Source organism: Platalea leucorodia (assembly GCF_965183815.1).
Source record: "Platalea leucorodia genome assembly, chromosome: 8".
Lineage (NCBI taxonomy): Eukaryota > Metazoa > Chordata > Aves > Pelecaniformes > Threskiornithidae > Platalea > Platalea leucorodia.
This window is the reverse complement of record NC_138830.1, coordinates 16607332-16626892: the sequence shown is the minus strand read 5'-3', so window position 1 is coordinate 16626892 and position 19561 is coordinate 16607332. Positions and strand designations below refer to the sequence as shown.

The window sequence follows — 19561 nt, the reverse complement described above, 5'->3', positions numbered from 1 at the left end:
GCTTCTTGCCCACGAAGCTCACAGGTACTGCACAAGGCGCTGACTCCTGGGAAAGGTGGCAGCGATGGCTCCCTGTGAGTCCGTAACTTCTGCGGATCGCAGCCTGATTGCACTGCTAAGAGTCACAGCGAGAGCTAGTAATGAAATGGTTAACAGATGATGATTGTCAGAGCTTGTTAACCACAATTATTTTCAAGACATATGTAAATCTGTATAAATACCTAAGTGTGGTATATAATCTAAAACATACTGTTTAAATCTATAAGCATTCCTGAGTTAATTTCACTACGGGAACATTAGTTGCAACTTCCTGACTTCACTGTGTTTGAATTCATATCCATGAACATTAATTTAAAATTAGTCTAAATATTTGTTGAGAATTAATCACCTGATAAATTTAGCTCTTTTTCATTTTTATGAATTATTCATTATCTCCTCTCCTTTCCGTTGATGTGTTGGTTATTTGCAAGAATTGAATTACTAGTTCATGCTAAAAAAATCCAGCAATCATGGTGATTTGTAAAATGTTCCCCTTGGAAACTTGACTGGTGACTATGATAGCGGTTGTTTTTACCACCACTATTGTATGGCAATGGTTTGCTTCTTGAGGATTCATTGGAGTTTTTAAGAGAGGCATAAGCTCATACAGCAAATATTTTTGCAACAAAAATTTTTCCATTTACGTCTTGCATATATATCATGGATGTTCCCACAAAGGAAGCTTGTATATGTGTGTGTATGTTGGTGGGAACGTTTGGGAACAGTATGATGAGGTGTGACTGCAGGAATGAACAGCTGTGTAAAACTGCCTTCTGAAATAGAAAAAGCTCCTATTGCATAGTCCTATCATAGAAAATACCTGAGCTTGCCAAAGGAAAAGAATAATTCTGTTCTAGGGTGGCCTCAGGCAAGGCTGACTGAAAAGTTATCAACCACCAGATATTATTAAGAGGCACAAACCTTTTAAGGAAAGTCTTGAGTGGATAGGAACAAGAATCCTTAACATTAGACAGTTCAAATGTGAAGTCATTTGTGTGCCTCTAGCACATAGAGGACCATCTCTCAAACCTTATGGCCTGCATTCAATAAAAGCAGTGGAAGACCAGATTTTCTGAGTAGAGCTTATGTTCCCAGGTCTTGTACTGAAAGCCTAATTTCTGGCTGCCACTCATTAAACAAATCTTTACCATAAAATTAATTTACAAGCAAACATCACTTCTCTTCTTTCAACTCACTGAAACAGATAACCTCTTGAACTTCCCATCGGGTGATGTCTTTATATTTGTTACTTTCAATCTCAGTTTGTTACTATTAATTAAATAACAAATCAGAAAATTACTTCTAAAATAATGAAAAAGCAAAACCCCCAGAACACACCCTCATGTGGTTAGTAACTGGTACCGGCACTTGCAGAACATCAAAGGCTTCTCTAAACATAGACTTTCATCAGTGATGCTGCAAGCCTTCATCTAATCTTTCATGATTTCCCATGCAGGAACATCAAAAGAGAAAGAAGAGAATAGCACTGTTCCAAAGCAACAGTGCTCTGTGTGAAAAGTATGTGTTTAGCTACAACACACATAAAATATAAGTGGGAAATTATTATTTACACGAGACGTATTTTAATAAATATCATCATTAGCTCCCTTTCTTTTCCTATAAGGAACAAGGATTTGTGCAGTTCAAAATCATGTCCAAAGCTCAAGGGATTTCTAGAAGAAAATGAAAAAGAATTAGAAAGTATCTAACATATAAGTCTTCAAAGCAAGAAGATCAATTTATTTTCATTTTTACTTACTGAAACACATTCTGCATATTTTATTGTTTCTGTCATCTTGTTATAATCCATCCAAAGAGTTTTCAAAGAACATCAAGTCCTACAAATAAACAAACCGTGTACAGTAAGGAAGGTACAAAAATGCAACAATTACTATTAAAAGTCTTACTTGTAGGCTTTTTTTACATAAAGAAAATAGATTAATCAATAGTTTTCTATTAGTCAGCCACTGAGCACCAGCAGTTTTGGAGGACACAATCCAAAAATCTTAGTGTTGTGAGAGTTACATTTCTAACGTAATAAAAGCAAAATATCTGAATTGTTGTTGCTATTTTAAAGCAAACACTTTCCAGTGAATAATTTAAATAGTTTTGTCCTTTTGTTTTATATTCTCTGACATAAGTATCGCAGATTATTTGGAAAGCATTGCATGTTAATATTAATGCATTAGTGTTGGCAAAAGACATACACAGCAAATATCGATGTGTAATTCTAGAAAACTTGCATCTTTACTTCATCCTTACCCCTAGCGGTGAGTATTCTCCTTTTCATGTAATTCTTCTCTTATGATTATCTTCACAAGGGAATTATGGTAGGAAATTTCGTATGGCCTGAAGGTCTTATATGCAACACTTGACAGAACTATTGAAATGATACTCACCATTTGAAATTACCGTTAGAAATAACATAACTTTTGTTTTGGTTCATATATCCATTCAAACACAACAGATAAGGGGTTTGGAGGAGTCTGGTGGGTTTGACATGTATGTTGATACTTGATCTTGCCATGCAAGATATGGAATTACATGTGGAATACTATTTAAACTGTTTAATAAACAAAAACGTTAAGAACCTAAAGATGCTCAGCAAATAAGAAGGAAAAAAAAAAAAAAAAAAAAAAAACAAACCACAAAAGCAGCCATAAAAATTAAGAGAGTTTCAATTAACTTATTTTTTTAGGTAGCAGGTTTGGCTTTCCACTGCACTTACGCCTTTCTAGGATCACAGCTGATAGCAAAGGCCCCTTTGGTCCCAGTCTGCCCACCTCTATAGGTCTACCTCTTCATTTTGCATACTTACAATAAGGAAACAAGCACCAATCATCACTGCCTTAATTCTCACATCAAGATCTACAGGCACCTGGATCCCAAAGTTGGCAGTGTTGGTAAAGACATTGTTTACAAATCCAGACCAATACTTAGAAATTTTGCCAATCGTTGACATCTCATTGAGAGCTTTTACCTGCACAAATAAAAACCAGGAATAAACCTAAATGTAAATAAATCAACTACACACTGATTATATCTCCACAGAATTAATGACTATGCCCTGACACACAGAGTATGCTATAGTTGTCAGGTTCTTCTTTTATTCTTGTCATTAAGATGCTCTATTAGTGTCAGATTTGCCTTTAGGAGTGGTGCAAAAGAATGGGTCTCAAGTTAGGAAACATCAGCATCTTTAGAGCTGACAGAAAAGTAGAGGAAAGCAATTGTGAAAGTTTTTACCACTTTTGCTCTTCTTTCACAAAGATTTTTTTTTTTCCTGTCTTGTGTTTCTGATATGCTCCAAGTCACAGCAGTACCATTGCTGTGGACCACTGTCCCCTACAACTGGCAGATATGTTCTCAATTATGTAGCCATCTGCATGGTCTAGTGGAAGGTGTCCAGACAGTACCGACTGAAGTCTTCCGATTTGGCTAACGAGTTGATCAACACAGAAGCTCTTTTATGATTCCTTAACTAAGGCAAAGTGCTTTGTTCACATGAGAAAACTGGTCCAGGGTTTCTTCGAGAATCTCCCATACTCCCTCTCATCCTTTAAATATCTCAGTGGCTCATCAGAATTATTTTTCTCCTGATTAATGTTCTCAAATGGATGTAGATGTATTGGACATTAATCCTGCCGACAGTTCTCAGTCTGAGAGTAATAAAGGCAGCAGATTCAATGCCACAGGCTTCAAGGGACCATGTGTCAGGTAACAGTGAATGCATGTGGGATGAAACCCTGAGCCTATCAAAATCAATGGCTGAGTCCTCATGGACCGCGAAGGACCAGGATTTCACTTAGTGGCATGTTTATTTCCTTGAAGGAACTGTCACTCCTTTCCAGAAAACATCTGTAGGAATCTGAGTGTACAAGTCAAGAGCTCCAATGCACATTGTTGTACTGCTGTTTCATAATTATAGCAACGTACATAATATTTTTAAGGGTAGAATAACAGGATTTTTGAGTGAGAAATTTATTCAAAGTAGTAAAACTTTAAAATTCTTAACACTCATAAGAAACATACCTCAAAGTCAACATCTTCAAAACAGCCACAAGTTGCATATGGACCAATTATTTTTAGTACGTCTTCTTTACTTTCATTCTGTATAGTAAACTTTGGCAGAAAAGGGTCCCAGTTCTGTACAACATACCCAGCTACTGTACCTGGTGGGGACTGAACTTCTAACTAGCAAACAAAAGAAAACAAAAAAATCTTATAAACTAATTTTATATTAGTATATTTGTCCATAATAGTGTATTGTTTATATAATGACAAAATATTTCGTTATGGAATATAATTATAGATAATTTTACCAAACTGTGAACTGGATATTACAAGGCTGTCTAATGGTGTTTTTAAATATAGTGGACAATATGAAGCTCAAAAGCTGCACCAGAAGCTAACATCTTACATATAGTATAAGATTTGATAAAAGCCATATGCTGTGAGAAGTTTTTGTTATTGTAATCACTGAGTATCCTATAAACTTTTTTATACAGTAGCTGTGATACCAAAGGACCTTTTTTTAAATCCTGATGCAGTACAGAGAAAGTAGGTAAACGAGTTAACCTATAAAACATTTTCATAAAACAAGAAAGATGTCTGAATAAAGGAGAATCAAAAATAAGGAGAAAATATCTGATACTCTATAGGATCTGCATTTTTCACTGAAAGCAGCTTATTTCCAAGTTCTGCAATTTCCCAGAGATACATGGCCTTGAAGAGTCAGAGCCATGGAGCGCAGCATCCCCCTCCTCGGAGAGCTGCTTCCCAGTCATACCCACAAGCACTAATGGCCTCCAGGGATTTTCCATCCTTCGCACTCCGGGAGTACAGTGGGTGATTTCCATCTGTAGCACTAACAGATGTTAGTCTGTGCCAGGGCAAACAGTGTTTTGGGGTGCTACCTGGCTAGAGGGACATCTGTATCATCGGACACAAAATCTTTATTTGGGATGTCAGGAAAGCAAGGCCCCAGGAAAGGGAGGAGGCATGCTGGGAATGTAACTCATAGAAAGGCCTCATTTATCAATATTTACTTCTAAACGAAGGCCTCCACACAGTCCCACAGGCTGAGAGGTTGGTGTGAATTCCTTCCTGCCATCCTCGCAGAGGTCGCATGAGGCTTCATTAATGCTGTGCACATACAGTGAGATGCTCGGACAAAAGGCAATTAGGATTCACTCACCTCTTGCAGGAAGCAGGGGAACCAGCAGCTGTTGCATCTCAAGGGTCTGTTCACTGTAATCACTTCTCGGCCTGTGTTATCTGCAATCCTTATGGTGAAAGACCTTATAGGCGAACACAAGTTACGATCAAAGCAATCATTTTCTTCTACTGCAAAGTAAACTCTCTGTCCCAAATGGTTTTTTATCTCGTATTTGCTGGCGGTCTCTGTGCCAAGTATGGCTGATAAAGCAAAAACAAGTAGAACGTTACCTTAGTATAATGTTAGTGTATATATATTAGTATATATTCTAAAAATCTATGGAACAGAGACTTTAAAAAATGGTTTTGAAATAATGACACAAAGAAAATATACAGTTATAAGGAAACAATAATGTCAGGTCTGTATCTTGAAGGAACATTTAGTTCAAAGACTTTGATTTGCTGTACACTAAAGTACATATCACAAAACAAAATTCAGATCCTGAGTTTTGATTTGGGCTTTTTCTTACTCTATCATCTGTGAAAAGTGACAATATGAGGCTGTTCCACTTCAGTGACAAAACTTTCACCCAGCAAGGTATCCGAGAATCAGGCTGAAGACATTTTGAATGGGAGAAATACATTAAAAAATGTTTTACTTGCAGAACTTAATACTTCTTCAGTACTTTGAAATTCTGAGGAACTATGTAAATTGAAACTTATGCTTCATTTTGTGTCGGCTGACCTTCCTTTCTTTATTTGCTTTGTTTCTCGTAGCATGTTAATTATTGTTAAAGACAATAAAATGGATTGGAAAGATGGTTAAACTTTAATAACTTTAAGAGAAAGGTGTCCAAGAGGGAGAATTTAGGACTGGTGTAGAGATTACTCACTGTAATCTTTCCCTCCTCATTGGTTTGCTGCAGAACAGGCATAAAGAAAGTGAGCTTGCACCACACTAACGCCACATTACAGGCCTGATGCAAGGTCAGCAGGAGGCTTCGCAATGACTTCAACAAGTTGGGGGCACGACTTGGAAGCCTTTTGGAAACATCTGTGTACCAGCACAGTTAAAGAGTGACAAGGATTGCACCATACCTTCAAGAAGCTCCACTTGCTGATGAATAATTATCCGGTCCAGCTGTTTAAAAAAAAAAAACAACAAACAAGATGGTGGGTGTTGGAAAAGTCTGGGACTGCCAGTGATCACCTGTCTATTTTTATTGCTCATCTCCCTGTTATTAGGATTTCTTTCCTTCCAAAAGTGCACGAGCTGGGTGCCTGAGGGCTATCTCAAGTCACACTTTAGACATCTCTCAAAGAGTGTGACCATTGTGTGCTATGGTCATGCAATTCAGCCACACGTTTGAAGAAAAATAATCTTCGCTGGGGGAATGAGGAAGACAACAGCAATGGAAGGATGTATGTGAGAAGCAGGACTTCTCACTCCTGTTCCTCCCTCCTGGTCTTGGCAGAGGGGAAACCATTACCCCAGAGCTAAGGTCAGTCCTGGGCACCATGGTAGTGCAGGAGTGAAACAGTCTGGGCTCCAGCTCAAAACGTGCTGTAGCCACATCCCAAAGGGCCCCGCTGAAGCAGCCCAGCAGGGCTATCGGGTGATGCCAACGACGGCACACGCAAGCTTTAACGCTCTGATCTCAGGCAGCAGGAGTTCTGCACCCTAAATCTGGCAAACAGGCACACCAGGGTGCCAGAACGAGCAAAACAACAGCTCCCCAGAGAAACCCTCGGCTGGCTGAAACTGTCTTCCCCTGTGAGCTGGTTACAAATGCAGGAGAAAAACTGTTTGCCATGATACCCAGCTTTGCTGTGCTTATCGTCCCTCTGACATTATTCTTTTTTAGAGAACAGTCATTAGTATTATAAAGCCAGCAAGACTTAATTTCAGTCTACCTTTCAGTTTTATGTGACTTTTTATGACTGTTTTATGTGATAGTTTAGGCTTTGCTAATCTCTTTTTCTTAAATTCCTGATGGGCAGATGCTTGGCACAGGATTTTGCCATTACTCACAGCTGCAGACAGAAAGCACACAGCGACCTTCTAAGACCAGCATGTCACAGCTCTCCAGTGTCTGTATATTTTACAATTGATAAATCTTGCCTGGTACGTATTCAAACTGTTGCAGCCATTTGTCAATTCTAGTCATCTCCTGCAGCTAGTTCAGGCTGCAAAGAAAAACTGGTAAAAGAGAAACTTCTTTATCCCTTTCATTAATCTCTGAAATGTGCATGCCAGTAATTGAAATAATAAAAAATATTTGGACTTAAGATTTTTCTCCCAAGAATATTTGCTGTTTGTTGTTTACGTTTCATGAGAGATGTGAATGCTTGGAGTGCATGGGAATTTCTCTGCTAATGAAAAAAGAATAAACAAGTTAAAGATGGTAGGGCTATTTTAATATTTTAGTATCGATTTTAATACGGATTTCTTTGTCCCACATAGACTTTCACAGGGAAAAGAAAATTAATGAGCCTGAACTGTTAAAAGCTTTGAGTGATTTTGCTCTGTGTATTGGTTTATTGTGAACAATGTATAAACAATGTTGAGACAACGTGTGCAGTGCCACTTGCTAGGCTTGTTTTGCCTTTCACTGGTTTCTACAAGGCAGCTATTCTGATGCGTCTTTTATTGGGGCACTTGCGGATTAAGGGAATTCTGCACTTGCATTTGAAAGCATCTAAAGCCCTTTGGTCTGCAAGGGTCTGAGTCCTCTTGAGCTCAGATGTGTTAAAATTCCTTCTACACAGCTAATTCTCAGTATTCAGTTTTGTGGGCATTAAATTTACATCTGATTACTCTAAGCAAGTATAAACTAAGAAGCTTCTTACAAAATTGGTTAAGCCTGAATGGTGGCATAACATGCAATTGAGCTCCTTGGAAAATTACTCTCTGAGTTCTCGTCTGTCTATTCCTGCTGTGGGCACAGGTTCCCTCGATTTTTGTGATGGGCACTGGCCAATTCCTTAAACTATGGCTGTGATCCGGAAGATAATAATGAGGTTTGGGTAACCTGTTTTGCAGGAAATTGTTTAAAGAGTGCCACTTTTGTGATAATGATCAAAAGCATGGTATCAGTTTGCCAGGGCAGCAACAGTTTATTGCCCTTCTCTGGTGCACCTTGAGCTGCCGAGTGAATCACTCCTCAGCCTGCCTGACTCCAGGTGTGTATTTGCAGAGTGAAATATTGCTGTCTGGCCATAACGTACACGACAGATATTTTCTTTTCCTCTCATCCAACACTGTATGCTGTGTCTTTGAGTTGCTGTTTAGAATAAGACTGTAGGGATCTCTCTGAGCTTCACTAAATTTAGATCCTTGTTTCAGAGTCAAACACGTCATGGTCTTATTAAGAAATACATTCAGCTTTCTGAAATCTATCCAGCTATCTTCCCCGCTCCTGCTGGAGATAATCCCAGAACCTCATTTCTATTTTTTATCCTGTATTTATTCACAACCACTTTCTGTACAGTCTTTCTTCTGGTAATATCATTCTATAAATTAAACGTCTCTTTTTCCCACAGGTTGTTTACTCTTCTAGGGGTGAGAGCTGTCACAGTTCCCTCTCCGGTAGCATTTTGTTAGTCTAAAGATGAAACACTTGCAGTCTTGTTTTAAAGCAGGTTCTCTATGCCCCATGTCCTTCCAGTAGTACCTGCCTGGGCCTATATCAATTTGGACCCACCTTTCCCCAATACACACACAACCAGAAGGATACACAGCATTCCAGTCTTCCCAATGGCATCAAAAATTCCCAGTTCTGCTAGAAACATCTTTATTCATTTGAGAATTTCATTATGTGAAAATCTCTTAGTCCATCAGGATAAATCCCAAGGGATCACCCTGGCAGCTGTGAATCCCACATTCATTCTGCAGGCAGCCCCCTCCCTGCTGGTCGGATCCCCTGTCTGCTGCAATCTATCCTGTACGAGCTTGTTTCATTAGTCACACAACTAGTCACACAACCAGTATGACTTCAGCATCACACACCAAAGTGTTCTGCAGTGCATGGAAACCCTAGCTGTGGGTATATGCCAATAATCAGCATTGCACACATGCCTTCCACTCTTCAGACTGCAGAGAAAATTGAAAATAATTAGCTAGGGCTGCAGCGCAGACACATGGTTATTGGGCCGAGAACAAGCATGAATGAGGTCTTGAGTTCTAGTTATAGTTCTGACAGCCACTTGCTCTTTTGTCTTTATGTCAGATGTAAAGCTTCTATAAAATGAAGTAATAGAATTTGCTTACCCACATTGTATGCGTAAATCTGAGGTATAATTCATGTTCATACAGGAGACTGAATATGTAACCTGCTAAGTATTTACTATCACAATCACTTTTAGACTAAAAAAATGTAGCTCCCACAGTCTGTGAGCAAATGCTCATGTAATTGACAACACATATCATTTTGTGCATGGGCACCATGAAATGAAAATCATAACTCTACATGAAAGATTGTTTCTGAAGGGTCTCCCAGTTTCATTAGCTATCTAGGCAACTTAGCTCCAAATATAAAATACATTCAATTTCTGCTTCTGTAGAAAACTACCAGAAATGTATATCTAAAATACAAACCTTGAGTGAAATAAACATTTCACAGCATCACCAAAATACAAGCACAGCAAAAGTGTGTGTATCGGAATCACAATAGAGTGATTCTGCCACATAAGAGTGGCAGAATCCAGCCACATGAGAAATGCAAACTGGAGTCAGTGTCAAAGCAGTAGCTTTTTTACTCTCCCAGTAAAAAAATGCAGGAAGAGGTGAAACTTCTGGAGCAGAGCTGCAGACCGTCACTGGTCTGAGTTCCAGGAGCCGAGAGGTTTCACAGAGCAAGATGGACAGCCACACATTTAGCAGTAGGACTGAGAAGACTTTAGCATTCCCTTTCTTTCTCCTGCCTGTGACCTGCTTGTCCGCTTCCATTTCCAGGCATTCCCTCTCTCAGGCACTAGCGCTTTCCTGCCCACGACCCAACGCAGAGTGGGTGTGGGTTTGTAGCCACCCAGGCTTACGCTCACAAAGTTGTCTCCTTGGGAGCCTGCCCCCCAGGGCCTTACCTCTAACCTGGAGAGCACTGTCCTTGGCAGAAGGAGTTTGCTTAGAAGACCTTCGTGTTCCTCAAAGGGTAGGTTATAAGGAGGTGACAATTCCTTCACACACTGCCTGTTTCAGTCTTTTTGAGGCCAGCTGGAGTTTGGTAGCCATTTCCCTGAGGGTGAGCTCTTAAGGAGCTGGAAGGAAACTGGGGGGACAATGAGAGGGGTAATACTATGACCTAGAAAAAGTCCTGGAGGGAAGAAAACCATGGATTTGGTGCAAGGAGAGCTGCATACACAACAAGCGGATTTCTATAAAAATGAATGGCAGCAATGAAGGAAGGGCTTGTCATTCCTACACTCCTCATTTCATACTAACATCAAACAACAAAAAAGCCTCTCTATCTCCACCTGCCCCTCCCCAAGAAAAAACCCCAAAGAACCCCATCCCCCAAGGTATCAAAGAAGTCTACAAGGAAAACAAAACAATTCTAACATTTGGAAAGATTCAGGACCTGGTTCAGGTACTCCAGACCAGGTGGCAAGTTATGAGTGCGTGGTATTTGCTTCCAGAGACTTGGTTCAACGGGCTCATTCTGTTCAGGAAGGTCAGAAGAACCAGGGAGGTAATCCTTAAAGATTGGGTTGGTTTGTCCCTGAGATTCTGCAGGAAAAGAAGAAAAAAAAAAAAAAAAAATCAGAAATGAACAGGGCCAAACAGCAGCTAGCTGCTTGGATCAAAACGAACAAATAATGTCACATTCTGCCCCTGACTACACCAGCATTTTAGTTCAGATCAGGAGTGAGGATCTGAAATTAATCTCCTGATGGTCCCACACTTCAAGCACTCTGATTCACTTTATAAAGCAGTCTTAAAAGTATGCAAAGTGGAATCACTGTAGATGAAGCTAAAGCAGGAGATGTGATCTTGGAGGGCACCTAATCTGCTCTGACAGCTTGCGAGCACTCGGTCTGTGTGACAAGGCTGGAGCTGGTCTGGAATCACACCCAGGGTGGCCACAAGCTCCTCAGTATAGGCTGCTCAGCCCTGCTCCCTGCGAGCTGCCCTGCGTGCTAATGTACACCGAGCTCCTGAGGGCTTGCTTTCAGCAAGGTGCTTTCTAGCATCCTGAGGGCACACATATTTTCTCTTAATGAGATAACTTTTCCAGGGATCTCAGATTCCCCAAGCCAGATGTTACAACCCTGGTACCAAACACAGCCTCTTACAGTGTGTTATTCATTATTATCTTAATGAAAAGATCAGGTATCGTTACGCTATGTTTTCTGGTTTGCTATTGCAAACACGTCCTTTAGGACACAGTGATGGTTACCTTGGCTAGTGCTGTGAAGGTAACGAGAGTATTTACTGTTACAGGCACCTGTATGCCCACACCCCTTCATACATCTCCCACAGTGCAGTGATCACCTTAGCCATTTGATTCTCAACTCCTACTGGTTTTACTACGAGCATCTTTCCACAGCCTTCAGTAACACTGGCTCTGCCGGAACAAGAAAGAGCAAGCTGAAGCTCTCCGCATATAAATGACAAATCCTCATATTAAGCTGCGCCCCTGCACTTCAGCAGTAAAGCAGTCCCCAAACTGATCGTTTTAATCTCATGTGTGACAGTACTTAGGCACGATGGGGTTTGAGGTCCAGAAGGAGTTTGGGCTCTAAGTCCGAAGCTATCTTTTGCTGTTGTGGGTTTAAATTAGATCCTTTAGTATTATTTGAACTCACTGTGGCTGATTCATCGTTTAATCATATTTTGATCTTAATTTGTCTTTGCAGCCACTGCTTTCCTTCAAAGTCTGAGACCACAGGAAGAAGAAGTAACCCCTTTGAATTGTAGCTGGCTTTTAAAAATGTATAACTGGGTAATAAATATTTTATATGCTCTTCTGCATCATTTTACCTCACAGGGTTCTGTTACTGCCGTAACTCTTGTTGTTTTGTGAAATGCCATGAAGTGGCTGAGTGTTAGTGTTATTCTCGAATAATAAAGAGAAAAAAGACAACAAATTGCAGTTCTACCTGTCAAATTTTAAGCTATACAAAAATCAAACAGTAAATACATTAAATATTGATGACAATCTGAGCTACTCTGACACTTTGTCTATTTTTGTGAATGTTTCCCATTTCATTTATGGTATGGGAAAACTTAGAAGTTACCATATAATACAGTGAGCATTCTGTACAAACAGAATTTGTAGCGTTACTTATTCCTAAAAGAAGTATATTATCAAGTTCCTTCATTACAAAAACCGTATTACACAACATGACTATTTTGCTGCTTCTGTTAATTACTATGCATTAAAAATATACAAAACCAGATCTCTTTTATATGGTTAAAGATAAGCAAAATAAAAAAACGTATATTGCAAGAGTACAACAATGCTGTAAAACGTGCTTGCTGCTGTATATCTTTTAGTACTGTAAATGCAGAATGTCTTGAATATTTTGGGGGCAAAGAGGGGTAAACATTTGACAAACACAAATAGACGTTGAAACTCCCTGGGCCAGCATCTGCCTCTGTATGTCACAAGGGGGTGACCTCTGTGGAGTTGCATTCATGTTTACAAAACACAGATTTGTGTCCTTCTACTTAGTTTAAGTATTTGAAAGCATGGAGAACAGGAATTTGGAAGGCTGGTTAGATCAGCATGCTGCAATGTTTGCCTATAGCCTTGAGTACCCAGCCGGCTGCTGCTAAAAGACAATACGTGACAAAGATGAACCCAGATAGGAGTAATCTGATTAAATCCAGTTATTCTTCAGATATTTGTTTTCCCTACGTGATTATCAGGACTCTGGCCAGTTTTGAAAGTGAAAAGCATTTGCTGATTTGGTATTTTCGAAGTGGAATAGAACGTAAAGAAGTGTGCAAAAATAGTGGTACCCTTGGCTCAGTACCTGCCCACGCATTCTGTACCGACAGGTTTAAGCACAAAGATACAAACGCTACATTTTCTGATAGAATGCAGATGCTAACATTTTGTAACATATTTTATTTAAATAACATTCTAGTATAGATTTTAGTCTCCTTAGGAGCCTCTTGAATGCTGAAAAATTAAAGGAAGCCAAAACAACTGTGCTTTGGCTGATGTGGTTTTAGCCTGAAACTCTCATTTCATCAGACTGCTGATTGCTGGAAACGTACAAGACTGTAGTTTTCTGTAAACATGATCTAAAAATACAGACTGTAGATGCACTTACCTTGAGAGGCCATGAAGCTTCCTGAGTTACTTCTTCAAAGGAAGCCAGGTTAAAAGAAAAGGCTTTTCTTGTTGCAGCAAAGAAAAAAAGAGCACAGCATGCACAAAACTTCAGAAGGTGTCTGTCTACTTCATATCAGCTTACAAAGAACTGGAGGAAATGTATTGCCTTTCTCATGTTCCAGAACACTGCATTTTATGTCGATGGACAACAGGGGGAGATGATGCTAACAAACAAGAAAAACATTATTCATTTCAAGTCGTTTGCACCAATGGAAAGAGGGAAAAGTGTTTTGTGAATACAAAGAGGCAAAACTTCAATGTACTCGCTGGCTAACTGAACACATTAGACCTAAAATTCTGCTTTATAATGTATGTGTAGAATTTGTGTAGTCTCAGAACATATCTTTATAATTCAATATTTATGTTTCCGTTTCTTCAGGGTATCCAGTAAAGACAGAGGAGCTAATTACCTGCATTTCCTTACGCCTGGCCCCCAGTCAACATTTCCCATGCACAGAGCAGGAAAAGCTACCTCCGATTTCTCACTGTATTCCACCTGCACAGCATCAGCCTCCCCTCCAAGGGACGTCATGCCTGCACCCAGACCCAGAAAATGATCCTGTACCGCCACCCCCCGCACACACACACGCACACACACACCCCCCTCTCTGCAGGGGTCTGCTGATTCGTGTGAAGTGTTTAAACTGGTTTTGGAGAATTAAAACAGATTGGCTGAGCTGTGCTCCAGACAAGCACTGTCCATACCAAAATGTAGCACATGTAATCACCTGCATTGCACTGAGAGGAAAGGAGGAGGAGGAGGGAGAGTAACCTTGACTTACCAGCTCATATTTCTGCCTCAAGTGCCCAAGTCGCCATGGAGATCATCATGCACATGCGACCTGCAGACAGATATGATGCATGGCTGCAAAAATGGCAGAGCCTATGCACAGAGCCGAGCAGAGCAGAGTGAGGTGTTGGGGACCATTTTCTGTTCTCTCTGCTACTGCAAGTCCTACTGATTTGAAATGGCCTGTAGGAGTATGTCCAAGCACATTTAATTCCAGAGTTTGCAGTTCAGGAAGATGCTGATGAGGATCTCTGAAGAGATAACACAGAAAATCCCTCTAAAAAAAAAAATTATATGGAAGCTGATTTTTATTAGCTATATTAGTCCATGCAAAGGCCACAGGTCTACCTATGCAACATGTAAAAATTTGGCTATGCAAAACTTCCCCGGAGTTTATCATTGCCTGCTTGAGAAGTCCCTGGGTGCGGTGCAGAGCAGCCCGACCCAGCAGCCAGTCCCTGCTGTGCTCACCCCTGGAAACACCATGTGAAGGGAGCAGGCAGCCCACAGAAAAACTTTGATTGCTGAAAAATGAGCACTAAAAAAATCCTTCTGGACTAGGAAGAAGTTTGACATCACTGGAAATAAAGATTAAGAACGACTAAAAGTTTTTGCTTCCTTTCTCCCCGTCAAAGACATGCTTCTTTGGAGCAGAGGATCTAACCTGGAGAGCAGACACAAAGCCTAAGCAAAGAAGAAAAAAGGAAAGGGAAAGCTCTGGATAAATATAGTAAACCTAACTTTGAAAATGACAGATGAAAACTCAGATGAGATGGCACCCACCTACCTTTAAAAATGAATAAAGACTTACTTCAGCGCCCAGAAAACCAACCAAACAAAACAAAAATCCCAATAATTCTGTCAATGGATGAAGCATATGTAATACATTAAGAAAGGTGCTAAAAAAGACAAAACACACTAAAAAAAATATATATGCTGAAAGACAACATTTCAAACATCTAAAAAACATTTTTGAGAAGTCCAAGCAGATCACTTGCTGACATGGAGGAACACACGGACACCAATGCAGCCTGTCTGTGCTGTACCCAGTACCTGTAAGACAGGACCAGTCCCAGTCATTCCCACAGCGTTTGCAGGCTGTGGGACAGGACAGCCCGGTGGTACTGGGAGCTGCTGGTGCCATGGTGCAGGCTCCTGGGCAAGAGCCGCCATGGTGGCACAGGCAGGTCCCACCTGCCTGCAGGAGCCAGGTTTCGCTATCTTGCCACTCATAAAATAAACATTTCCCTGAAGCTGTTTTGTCCCAAAGAACTACTTTTCTAGCATTATTTACAAAATTGCGGTAAAGAGGTAATAGGAGGAACTAAAACTTGGCTTGAAGTACATTTTATGTTTTTCCATTTCTTTCACAAATTTCCATATCTTTTAAAATGTCCCTTCTTACCCTATTCTTATTGTTTTATTTTGAAGCAATAATTTTAGTAGGTTATATCAATAGACTTCTGCAGGATTTGTAAAGAGTAGTCTTGCATTGGCATGGGTCCTTGCAAATAAAACCATGTATTTAATCATTTTTTTAATCTGAATTTTTTGGCTTTTTTATTTTTTTTTTTTTAAATAAATACTCACATATTGGTCAAAATAAATCTGATCCAACCATGATTAAAAGCAGCCTCACTAAGGACTTCAGGAACAAAAGACTTAATCATATCTATCCAGGCACAAATGCAGCCATACTTTGGTGCTATTTAGAAATGCACAGGAAAAACTACTCAAGAAATTAGGACAAACATTTAAAGAATTGTGTACAACTATTTCTAGCCAAGTCTTAAGGACCTCAGGAAGCAGAGCAGCAGCACCCAAAGGGGAATTCTGCCAAGACACTGAGCTCACTGCCTCTGCCCCTTGCAGAAGGCTCCAGGGGATCACTGCCTACATTTACTCTATCATCAGGAGTCTGAGCACTAAAATAGAGTATACTTCGTTCCTCTGTATGAATGTGCTGGACATCTGTAACACATTCACAGGTATTTAAAAAAAAAAAAAAAACCTGAGTGTGCGCACATGTATTTCCCTCTACCTGTAAAATATACTTGTTCCATCCCATGCTGTAAAGCTTATAAAAATTGATAAGCAAATCCTCAGAAAGCACAAGTTAGCATGGATCCATTAAAATCAATGAGACTATTCAGATCTGGGCAAGCAGTGCTTGGCTGGAGGAGTTTATACATCTAGAACCTTCCTTTTTACCTCAAACAAAAGTTACATTGCATCTTTTCTATAACTACCACTTCTCCAAAAGCACAGGGATCCATCCCTGCTAAGCTGATGTACAAACACCACTGCAGTTAATGGTTACTACACAAGCTACTGCAGCCTGTAGGAAACCTATCCATGGACTAAGACATCATTGTCCCACCCAGCACAGAGCCAAAACACAGATTTTGTTATTTTTTTTTTTCCTCGAGAAAGCATATAGTAATAGTCAACCAGGTGGATCAATAGAGCAAAGATACCATACGGCTCAGCATAGGTGCTGCTTTTCTGGAGCCTAATCACTCTTCTATTTTCTACAGGCACCACAGCCAGAGTACGGCAATGGTTTCACAAAAAACACCTTCCCTAATGGTGAGAGGCACCAAGAGAAAAACAAGAGACAGCAACAAAATTCAAAGTATTAGGAAAAGCTGATTTCTTGTCCTGCTCCCTGCTGCTCGGAAAACCACCCTATAAACCTGGTGCAAGATATTTGCCCTTGTACTCAGCAGGGAAAAGACAACACTGCCCTTTCACCACTGTATCACTATCGGCTCCACCAGGTAAGCAGGAGCTGCCTCTCCCCTTGTCCCCACAGTCTAGACAAGTTCATTTGCAGAGCGCTCAGCTCCTCCCCACCTGCCCTTACTGAGGTCCTAGCAGCCAGGGATGCACTGTGCCGTCCAGCAGGCAGGCTAAGGAGACATGCAGGCACCATGAAATGCACCTGAAACCTCACTGAGCAATGCCTGAGCTTCCCTGCTGCTAAGAGGAGTGATCACTAATGCCCATTTCCTTTTTAAATTTCCTTTCCTCAAAATATCAATTATCACCAGCATTAACATGCATTATTATTGTCATTTTTTAGTAGGAGATTACACAACCTTCCTCCCTTTCCTAGACTTGCCTTTAGCGCAGGGAGAAATGCTGAGCGCGAGCAGACTGTGACCCTGTGTAATAAGAAGCTCTATGTTACAGATTTTTACCCAGTATTGCTTTCTGCACTGGGGGGGGGGGGGGGGGGGGGGGGGGGGAAATCAATTTCTTAAATCAGCTACCGTTTATTATAAATCTCACCTTGAACTTTCGTTTGTGAGGTGTCTTGCTTCATCTCATGTCTACAGTAACTCCTCCCCTCCAAAGACGTCTGCAGTCATATTGAAATACTGCAGCCAGCACCCCAGCATCGGCAGCGCTGACCGGCTGGCTCGCCAGTCAATTGCCGGTGCTGACAGCACACGTATCGCACACGGCGCTGCGGAACAGGCTTCTCTCATTTATCTGTCAATGGTAGGTTTACCGTAGCTATTCCACAAGGTGACTGTTGTGCATGAATTAGTAGAAAAGTACAACCTTTAAAGTAAAAACTGTTCAGCAATCTGCTCTTTATTTTGCATTTAACTGAACTGGGGGAAATGGGATCAAAATAGCAATCTTGATCTTTTCTTACACAATCATTTTAAGAAAGAAACCTTTCAAGCACTTTTATTTAGAAATGGTACATGGGTACTGAATACGTATCAGAAATTTTAATACTACCCCCAGCAAGCATTGATATGAGTCAGAGCCTAAATATAAATGTCAGCAAAACACAGCAATCAAATGGAAATTCATTTGACACAGTAGTAGTCGTCGTCTTTGGGAGATTTTTGTTTGGTTGGGTTTTTTGGGGGTGGAGGGGTTTGGTTTTTGGTTTTGTTAGGGTTTTTTTTTTGGGGGGTGGGTTTTTGTTGGTTTGGTTTATTTTGCTTAGTTGGTTTTTAAATCACCTATAAAACCTTTTTCTCATGAAAATACAGCACATTGAGAGCCGGAGAGCACTGCTGGAGAGCACTGCCTCACGCACATTCTGGTTTCCTAGCAGTTCTGAAACAGCTGCATGAAATGATTAGTCCAAAATACTGAATTCAACCCCAGCTCCAAATATTTCAATTTGAATAATTTTAAACAGGTTTTGGGATAAAAGCAGAGGAAGTGTGTCCATGAAGAGGTTGATTTATGTAAGCAGACCAAAGTGATTTAAGCAAACATAAGTCAAAAGGAGCACTGGGCAAGACTTGAACGCATCTTGCACCCAACCATATACCAAACCTTCTCTTTGGTCATGAAGAAGTTTTGAAACTGGTCTCTCACCTCTGAGTGAATTTGCCCTAATTAATGAGCACTCTGAGGGAATTTTTTTAAGTCTATGCGAAAGCTATTTACTCCAAGTAAATATCCTTTAATATTCGTTAGGTTTGAGTGTGAGAGAGAATGACTTTATAGCTCTGTGGCAAGAACACTCCAGAGGCAGAGATACCAAAGTTCACTGCTTTGTATTTGACTTGTTCACTTTCTTCACTGTGTATTGGAAACAAAGACATTTTATGCCCCTTTTCTGCTTACTTTAGTAAACAGTACTGTGATTAATCTATTTTGAGAAGCTGAAGTGGATTTTACCTGATTTTTATTTTGGCTTGAAACTGTTTGCCAAGTTCTACTGAAATTCACAAACTATCTCAACTCAATTAAACACAGACTCAACAGTAAGAGCATAGCATCTTGCCCTTCCTTACATGTAACCAAATCCCTCTGAACACTTTTCAGGCTGAAAACAAACAGTAGACATTCTTCCTGGGAAGTCATAAGCTTTCACAAGACTAACCAAACTGCAGCTGCTCAGCAGCCTCTAACAATTAGATCTAGTGCTTGTCTCTAATGAAATTATACCCATTTAACCCAGTGATAAAATGAGATACAGTACTCAAACAATATACACTGGTATATTAATAAGATTATTTCTATCTTCTAGTACATTGAATGACACAAGTTTTGGATACAAATGCAATTAACACTCTTGGTGATGATGCAGAATTTCTTTGCTGGCCTTGAAAATTCGTTAAGGATAATTAGAACAATTGTGCTTTGCTGTAGAAGAGAAACTTGAACTTCTCGCATACATACCTCTCCTTTTCCCTTTCTCTACACTGAAAAACATCTAAATTAGAATAAAGTGTACTGGAAAGTCAGAGTATCA

The 19561-nt window shown here is 40.1% G+C and overlaps 1 protein-coding gene across 1 annotated transcript; it reads right to left on the bottom strand.

The window, feature by feature from the left end:
* Positions 1 to 1838: 1838 nt before the first annotated feature.
* Positions 1839 to 15501, bottom strand: PLSCR5 (phospholipid scramblase family member 5; the record flags this gene model as incomplete). The annotated part of the gene is made up of 7 exons (XM_082319049.1): positions 1839 to 1877; positions 2858 to 3019; positions 4072 to 4233; positions 5237 to 5457; positions 6295 to 6337; positions 10773 to 10921; positions 15375 to 15501. The coding sequence occupies 7 exons, from the start codon at positions 15499 to 15501 to the stop codon at positions 1839 to 1841; spliced, it is 903 nt and encodes a 300-aa protein (XP_082175175.1).
* Positions 15502 to 19561: the final 4060 nt, after the last annotated feature.